Raw genomic sequence first — 8,743 nt, forward strand, 5'->3', positions numbered from 1 at the left:
AATTGTTGATAAAAGTTTCCAGATTTGGCAACATTTCTCATTTTTTGTTAACTCTACAGAAACGAGGATCTATTTTTAACAATAAAATCTCTCCTTTCGAGTCTTTAGCCCTTATTGCTCCAATAGTATGAGAAAGAAACCCTAATCTTGAAACTATAGTAGTTTTTTGAATTTTGAGCATGTCATTACCCATATGATGTTAATAATGAACTATGTTAGTGATTTTGTCTGTTTGGAATCAATCTTTGACATGCAATCGACTATTTTGTTCTGCGGCTAATAGTGGATTTATAAACCTTAAACAATGGATCAAGCCTGAGACGTATGTTTGTGTGTTTATTTTTTGTTTATCAGAATAAGGCTAATATGTTAGATGTGCTAGTAGTTGCAGGGTGAGGGATTATTAAATTGTGAGTCATAAATATGTAATAAGCAACAGGTAAAATGAGTATTTAAAGTATTTAATTTGATTGTGTTATAACGCCGTTCCATGTAAGATTCACTAATGAGAAGATCTTTCATAAAGGAGTTGTCGACAAAAGGATAGAAAATCCAATCGCTGTGTTTGATTTTCATGAGGAAACCACTTGTAATGCAGAGGATAAGGTAAAAAAGGGTCAAGTGTGTGATTGTATGATGGAATTATTATGGATATTGTACATTGATTCTATCGTAATATTTCTCGTGTCTTGCTGTGAGATTGTGAATGGGGAAGGGAAGCCTTTTTTTTGGTAGTGTTTTTCTCTCATATGCCTCTTCTAGTTCTATACATCAGAGCTACAGTTGTGTACTTGGAAGAATAGGTTTATGTAACCTCGCTTCCCATTGCATTTTATACCCACTTCCTCAGTAACAAATTTGAATGATAGGAAATTTCTAATAAACGTTTTTTCCATCATAATGGAATGTCAAAGAGAAGATAATTGGACAAGTGTTTGATGACAATGGTGAAATAATGTTAATTTTTAGATTTGGAAAGTACTAATTTCATTTGTTAATTATTTGTAGACTAACAATGGTAAAGGGAAGCAGCGAAAGTCAGAGACTAACAATATCATTGCTTTTTGTTGTTGTTGTTGTTGTTGTTGTTGATGAATGTAATATACTAATTTTAATATAGTGAAATATCAATGTGACCTTATTTTATTGTTGAATAGATGCAACAGAACGGTAAAAGCAGAGGTGATCAAGTTAAAGAAGCTGGTGAAGTGCTGAAGGTGCAGTTGAAGGAGTGTGGAAACAAGGTAAGGGCAAGACGTTAAATTCTAAATCACCAGTTAAGGAAAGAGAGTAGATTCATGTTTTGATATAATTTGAGTACTCACCATCCGTTTTTTGGTTTGTATTTGAAGCAAGCAATGGTTTCTTGTCGAGTGGAAGCCTTTGGGAAAATATGTCAATCCTTTGATGACCGGAGGAAGAAGTGGGTGAGGGAAATGGGGTTCGGAGAACTGCTTTGTCTAGTGGACAGGTCGCTTTTGAAGAACCTTTGCTATTGGTTGACGACACGAATTGTTCCAATTGACGAGCTTTTCAGAGATTCTGATGGACGTGTGTACAAACTATCCAAGAATCAAGTTTGGTGGGTCCTTGGAATCCCAAAAGGCAACAAGGTTGTTCCTAGGAGGGTGATGGATGAGGAGATGAGAAGCAAAGTTGAAGATATTGAGAGGAATTATGGTGCAAAATGGGAGTTTGCGAGAACAAGGAGGAATTGTGTTGAAAAATATAAGGGAATACTTGCAAACAACACATTGGTAAACAAAGGAAAGGGGAATTGGGAAGAGGAGCAGGAAGCAGAGTTCAAAACTGTTTTCTTGATTCTGGTGTTGCAAATGGTGCTTTGTCCGTCACAAAGTAAAAGCCATATACTGGAGTCAGATTTGGTACCTGCACTGACATGTGCAATGCAAGCAAAAGACTATGATTGGTGCGGTTTGGTGTTGGAGAAGCTTTTTGACAATGGCTGCAGATTTGCAAACAAGTTCAATGCAAATGGATATGCTAGAGGATGTGGAGGTTGTAGTATCTTCCTAGCAGTAAGTTATTTCATTGGTCCTGTTGAATGATTGATGATGTATGGTGCCTTATATCAGCATATATATGTTTTAATTATGGGATATATATTCTAGCTAATATGATTAAATGACATATCCAGATATTTTACCTTGATCGATTGGATAGAAATCCAGTGATGTGGGGAAAATGGCCCAGAATAACAGCGTGGACAAAGGAAGAGATGGTGAAAGCTAGTGCTGAAGATAGGTTGGCTCGTCAGGGAGATTTTGGAAACTTAGGGGTAAGTGTGAGCAAAGTGCATGTCTTGAAGATGTAAAATGAGTTGTTTTGTGTTTGAGCTACCTAATAGGCAAATTTGTCAAAAACTACCTTATAAAATCGATTTTTTGTGAAAAACTACCTTATAAAAAAAAAGTTGTAATTAACTACCTTATACAAATTTTATGTTGTAAGATATTACATTTGGTTGGATTATAACATTGATTCAAGATTTCGTGATTGACTTTACTTGGTATATCTGACATGGTATCTAACGGGGAAAAGACTAATTAAATGGCACGTAAGATGCATATGGTAAAAGTCAATCCCGTAATGTTGATTCAACGTTTATAATTCGAGAAAAGGTAGTATCTTACCACATAAATTTTTTATAAGGTAGTTTAATGGATTTTTTGTCATTTAACACCTTAAAAAAACTGGTTTTTGTAATTTAACACCTTACTTATTTTTTATTGTTTTTAAACACCTTAAAAAACAAAAAAAATTAGAAATCAACACCACTTGACAATTTTTGTTAGAAAAAACATTAGTTTTTAACTATGCTAAAGTTCTCAAGGCATGATATGGTGGTAAACAACTCCTTCTACCATTAAATTGTGCTTTGGAAGTTATAGCATGATTAAAAATCAATGTTTTTTTCTTATGGAAATCGTTAAGCGGTGTTGATTTATAAATTTTTAGATTTTTAAGGTGTTTAAATATAATAAAAAATAAGTAAGGTGTTTAATTACAAAAACTAATTTTTTTAAGGTGTTAAATGACAAAAAATCCTAGTTTAATTACAATATTTTTTTATTGTGTAGTTTTTGACAAATTTGCCTACCTAATAGGTAGAAAAATAGGGTACATAAGGAAGTGAAATTACTTCATTTTAATTATATTTTCAAAGTAAAAACATTTCCATCTATTAACATTACATCCTTTGATAATATGAAGCACTGATTTCATCATTAAAACATAAGACTTTATGGACTTATATTAAAGGTCTGAAATGATGTATGTTGAAAACCTTTTGGCTTTTGTGAATAAAAATGTGATGATTGATCTGAAGAAGAAGCTAATGTTTACCTGTGGGTTTTTTTCAGTGCATAGATGTAGCTTATGGTGTAAGGCATCCTCGAGAGGCTAGGGATACTAATGAATTAACATATTTTGCAGAAGAGGTTAGTTATTTGGTCTTTAGTTATGTAGGAGTAGTGGAGTACTATACATGTTTAGTCGGTTTATGTAATATTATTCAGTTCGTGCGGAGTCTAGACGGAGATATCCAATCCCTAGAGTCACAGCAAGAGAAAACAATGGTTGAATGTAGTAATGACGACATATACAAAAGAAAAAAGCCAAGAAGGAAGAGGAGATCAATATCAGCTTTGTGTCCTGAGCTGCTGCATACGAGGAAAAAGGCTAAGAGAAGAGGGGTCCAGTCTGGTGTACTAGATGCGTTTGCACGGGCTACTAAAGTTCCTGTTGTTTCCAAAGTTGCAAGAGGTGGGTACTCTTCAGTATCAGGCAAAAATTCAAAGAAGAATGCATCGCGTGAGAAGTTGTCACTACCTCAGAAGGCCCGAAATCTGTCAGAAATTGATAATGGTGAGCAGAATGGAAAAATGTTAGTCAATACTGGTGAGAGGCCTATTGAGAGGGAAGAGCGAAATGATGAAGGCGAGAATGGAGATGGTGGAAACATATCTTTGGCTAAGGAGGCTGCTAAATTGGGAGTGGTGATGGAGCCAATAGGTGACAGTGGTACGGATAAAATGGCATTTCAAACTTCAAATGAAGAATGCGGGAATAGCGATGGTGAAAATATACCATTAGATATGGAGGTCGCAGTAGTGGCTACTGATTGTGCAATGGTGGTGACAGAGCCAATGGGAGAGAGAGGTGGAGATATGCAGTCTCCAACTTCAAACGAAGTGCCTAGCACTACATCTCATGATTTAAATGGGTGTTCAGAGGAAAATAACAAAATGTTGCTGTGGGTTCTGGTTTTGTTGAAGCACCATTTTTGGAGAAGAATGTTGAGATCATGCCATCTCCGGGTTCTTGGATTGCTATTGAAAAAGCTGTTAAGGAGATGGATTCACTAATGGAACAACTGGGAAAGCTCCGGGAAAAAAATGTCAACATGAGCAGTAACTGGAGTGAGGATAGTGTTGTAGAGATGCAGATGGAGACTTGTGACAAAAGAATCATCCATGGAAAAAGCCATGATAGTGTTAGAGAGGGTATTCCTCCATCTCAAATTACGCATACAACGGGTGTTAATGCAACGCTGGTGAGTGGCTCATGCTCAAATCCTGTAACTATAGCTGATGACAGTGATGATGGCAAAATTGACCCTTTTGAAGTCGTATGTAAGGAGAATGAAGATAGGATGAGTAAGCTTAAGAGAAAACTATCCAAACTGCAAGCATCCAAGTTATAACTAACTGTATGTTAGCTAGTCCTTGTTTGCATATCATGTACTCTATAACTATTAACTACCATCTCGAGGAGTTATCTCTTGATGATTTGATTAGCGCGTGTGTGGTTACGCCGTTAAGTAGGTCGAATGGTGTATTTTGCTCAACTTCATTGTGAAATTTCATTTAAAACTTAACTCAGCAATAGCCACATGAGTATGCATCATTGCATTGGTGTGTACATGAATCTAAAATCATGTTAAGTCATTATATGATACCAACTACTCCCCGTTCCTTTTTAATTGTCAAATAACATATCCTTCATTTTGTACATACTTCTTACAGCAATCTTTCTTCTGTCTATCAAAGGTTGAATTTTTTCTGAAATCTCTCAAAAACAATTGCTTCTTTCAACGCTCATAGTTTATCAATGTACACTCGTATTTAATACTTAACTATTGTATATCGAATTCAAATTGCAATAGGTTGGCACTGTTTACAACTAAAACTACTCTATGGCTCCGGCGTTTTACGGGTTTTTACTTTTAGTGGGTTTATTTTTTGTAAAAATGTGCCTAGTTTTAGAAGAATGTATTTTAGATTTATAAGGGAAAATATAACATACATTGTAGCTAGCTAATATGATTTATTCTTTGATAAGCTTGTGGATGAGAGTGATTCTGTTAGACATCATTATACTACACAACTCTATGTATACGTATGTTCTCAATCTTTCCTTTTCTTATTCAGTAACATGTTTTTTTATTAATGATTTTAGTTAAAAGACAATAAATATCTTATTTTCCTCTATTTTAAAAAAATTGCAACACTTTTAATTTTGCTAATATTCATACACCAACTTTGATCATTTATTTAGATTAATTAAATATTATCAAGTAAAATACAATTGATTTCATTATATACTTTCATAATATAAAGTTTTAAGATGTTTTAAAAAAAAATTAGAGATAATTATACTCTAAGTTATATTTTGATAAACGTGTTAGTCAAAGTATTGCAATTTTTGAAACGCATAAATTACAAATGTAGAGTTGAAATTGTGTCCGATTACGAATCAATCTTAAAGGAAATTTGGGCTTTCAAAAAAAAATCTTAAAGGAAAAGTATTTAAGAGACATGTCAACATGTGTATCACCTTTCATAGCACTCTGTATTTGTCAATTTTGATTGGACCAACATTATGTATGCTGTAGGAGAAAAGATTTGGAGGAAGTCTTAATCTATACTAGGTATACCACTTAAATGGTACGGAGTATACTAACAATATAATAATACTAGTGGGGTAAAAGCAGGAGTAAAGAAAAGGAAAAACCTTATTCTTGTTAGCGCCAAACAAAAACTTAGAGAGAGAATGAAAATTTTCATTTTCCGCCATAAACCAACGACAAAAATTTGAGCGCCTAACCAAATTGGTGAATTTGAACTCCATAACCAAAAAGTTTCAACAAAATCAAAACCGTTCATACCTCACTCCTCCTTTGTTTTCTCTCTTCAGAACCAGAAGAAGCGTCTCTCTTTCTCTTTATTTCTGATTTGCTGAAAGCGATCGAATTTTGAGGTTGAATTTCCGGAAGTTGGGTAGAATTTGATCATTAATTTGATGAAATCGATAGAATTTGGAGGTTGAATTTCCGTAATTTAGGGCTTGAGAGGAGAGAGAAAGAGGTTGAAGAAATTGGGGATTTTTGACATTTCTGGTTAACATTGATTTCCTGTGCCATTGAAGGTTGGTTGAAGGTTGATTAGGCGGAGAAAACATAATTTTATGGGCACTTTGCTTACTTTTTGTCTCCTCACGATTTCGTCAAAACTTATGCTGCTCATCTCAAGCCCTCCGGCAAGGTTTCCCTCTTTCTCTCTTTAATTAGCTTTTCGATTTCATGTTTTGTGATTGAATGATAGATGTTAATTTGTTATTCTATGATTAGGTTTTTATTCGCACATCGTTTATGTTTGATGAACTTTCCCCAATATTTTGTTAATGATTTTAGGGTTTCTAGCGATTTTTGTTTGACAAATTTGAAAATTTATGGAGTTTTGTAGAAAGAGGAGCTTTGAAACAAACGGAAGAGTGCTCTAACTGGTTTTTCGGAGCACTAGTTCATACTTGTTTCACAAGTATTTTAGTTGTTTTAATTCCTTTTTTGGGGGTCTCTGTATTCTCTGATAAATATTTAGTCCTTGTAAAGACAACAATGAAGCTTTAACACCGGTCCCTCGATCTCAATTGCTCATTTTCTCAACTAATGACACTATTCATAATAAAGATAGGAGGGGTAATTAATCAAATCCAGCACTTAAAATTTTCAAAATTGATATTTGGTTGCTTGATCTTTCTACATTACAACCGTAAGCTGTAGCATTAGTACTATAATAAGAAAGCTTAATATAGGGTGGTGAAATCTTATTAAATGATCATATTAATTATGAACCCCAATTAAGTACTACTGGTAATGGTAATTAAATTTTAATTAGTTAGGTGGCTCATGGCTTTCACTACTGCCCATGCAGAGTGTGATAGTGAGGCATCAACTTACTCACATGGGATTTTAGGTAAAATTTGTCAGACCGCGCAATTGTTAATAGATGCTAGTTTCGTTTATGAGATGGCCCTAGTTGCAAGCTTTGACGTGACACTAATTTTTTATTACCGTTTATTGGTTCTGCTTAGATGGAGCTGCCTCACTGGACTGACATTGTCAAGACTGGTAAGCTCAAGGAACGTAGTCTTCAACTATGTTGATTTTATGGTTCCTTTCTATTTCAATTTTGCATTTTTTTGTCAAGCGAACGTAGTTGTGTAGAATATGAAAATGCCTAGCCTCAATGTGTAGTCAGTTTCTTGGATAGGCTGTTGTAGCCGGACTGGTGACATTTTGGCCAGAACAAATTGCATAGGTGGCTAGCTGATAAAATTGCATCAAAGAGTGGCGGGTCAGAACAATGCAGTTGCATCTATTGTGGAGGCTGTATTGAGCTCAAGAGCTGTACTGGGGAGACCCCAACAGCCAACTGGTTCTTTCTTGTTCTTGGGTCCAACAAGTGTGTTGGGAAAATTGAGTTTGTTAAGGCTCTTGCTGAACAACTTTTGATGATGAGAATCTGTTGGTAAGAATCAATATGTCAGAGTATATGGAGCAACACCCTGTTCCCCGTTTGATTGGTGCTCCACCTGGGTATGTTGGCATGAAGAGGTTGGGCAAATTGACAGAAGCTGTCAGAAGGCGGCCTTACAGTGTTTTGTTGTTCGATGAGGTTGAAAAAGCCCTCACATCTATCTTCAATACTCTCTTGCAAGTTCTTGATGATGGAAGGTTGACAGATGGATTCACGGGCAAGAGTACAATGGAAGCAGCTCGAGAGAAAGTTATGGCAGAGGTATTGATCTTTGAATCCAGAATACCTACTTGTATGCCTTTAATTAGTAAATTTAAACATTAACAATATTGCGTTGTTTTCGACAGGTGAGAAGACACTTCAAGCTATAATATTTGATGAAGTTGTAATCTTTGATCCTCTATCACATGAACAACTAAGGCTGGCAGAATTGGTGTTGATACAAATGCATCAGTCAATCGTTATTTACTCTCAAAGTCAAATGAAAACTAGTTTTAGAGTACCATATTCGTTTAATATCTTGTAAATTAACTTTAGATTTATTTCATTTACTATCTTGTGATTTATTTCATTTACTTTCTTGTAAGATGGTATTGGAAATTTACGTTCGTGTACCAAATTCATTTAAACTTGTGATTTATTTCATTTACTGTCTTGTAATATTGAATTGGAAATTTACATTGGTGTACCAAATTCATTTAAACTTGTGATTTATTTCATTTACTATCTTGTAAAATGGTATTGGAAATTTTGAATTGAGAACCAAATAACTTATGATAGTCAATTATTTTGTGTCAAAAACATATTCTATCATTTGACTCTCAAAATTCATAACTTAGGACTTATAATAGTATATTATTTTGTGTCAAAAACATAAAATATAACCATATGACTCACAAAAT

At 34.5% G+C, this 8,743-nt stretch overlaps 2 protein-coding genes across 11 annotated transcripts; both read left to right on the forward strand.

The window, feature by feature from the left end:
• Positions 1-205: 205 nt before the first annotated feature.
• On the forward strand, positions 206-4,904 carry LOC110776881 (uncharacterized). Its single transcript, XM_056842333.1, has 8 exons — positions 206-226; positions 355-392; positions 498-606; positions 1,158-1,244; positions 1,353-2,039; positions 2,159-2,299; positions 3,384-3,461; positions 3,540-4,904. The coding sequence occupies exons 1-8, from the start codon at positions 206-208 to the stop codon at positions 4,386-4,388; spliced, it is 2,010 nt and encodes a 669-aa protein (XP_056698311.1). The 3' UTR covers positions 4,389-4,904.
• A 1,113-nt stretch (positions 4,905-6,017) lies between these two features.
• LOC110776879 (chaperone protein ClpB1-like) lies at positions 6,018-8,501 on the forward strand. 10 transcript variants are annotated; one of them, XM_056826960.1, is made up of 4 exons: positions 6,018-6,566; positions 7,236-7,277; positions 7,396-8,102; positions 8,189-8,501. In XM_056826960.1, the coding sequence occupies exons 3-4, from the start codon at positions 7,845-7,847 to the stop codon at positions 8,210-8,212; spliced, it is 282 nt and encodes a 93-aa protein (XP_056682938.1). In that variant the 5' UTR covers positions 6,018-6,566; positions 7,236-7,277; positions 7,396-7,844; the 3' UTR covers positions 8,213-8,501. The 10 variants fall into 10 exon arrangements, with proteins under 10 accessions (XP_056682938.1, XP_056682941.1, XP_056682937.1 ...); XM_056826963.1 differs by lacking the exon at positions 7,236-7,277 and having other exon boundaries at positions 7,396-7,432; positions 7,559-8,102; XM_056826959.1 differs by lacking the exon at positions 7,236-7,277 and having other exon boundaries at positions 7,396-7,432; positions 7,563-8,102.
• Positions 8,502-8,743: the final 242 nt, after the last annotated feature.

The sequence above is a fragment of the Spinacia oleracea genome, chromosome 4, assembly GCF_020520425.1.
Source record: "Spinacia oleracea cultivar Varoflay chromosome 4, BTI_SOV_V1, whole genome shotgun sequence".
Classification (NCBI taxonomy): Eukaryota; Viridiplantae; Streptophyta; class Magnoliopsida; order Caryophyllales; family Amaranthaceae; genus Spinacia; species Spinacia oleracea.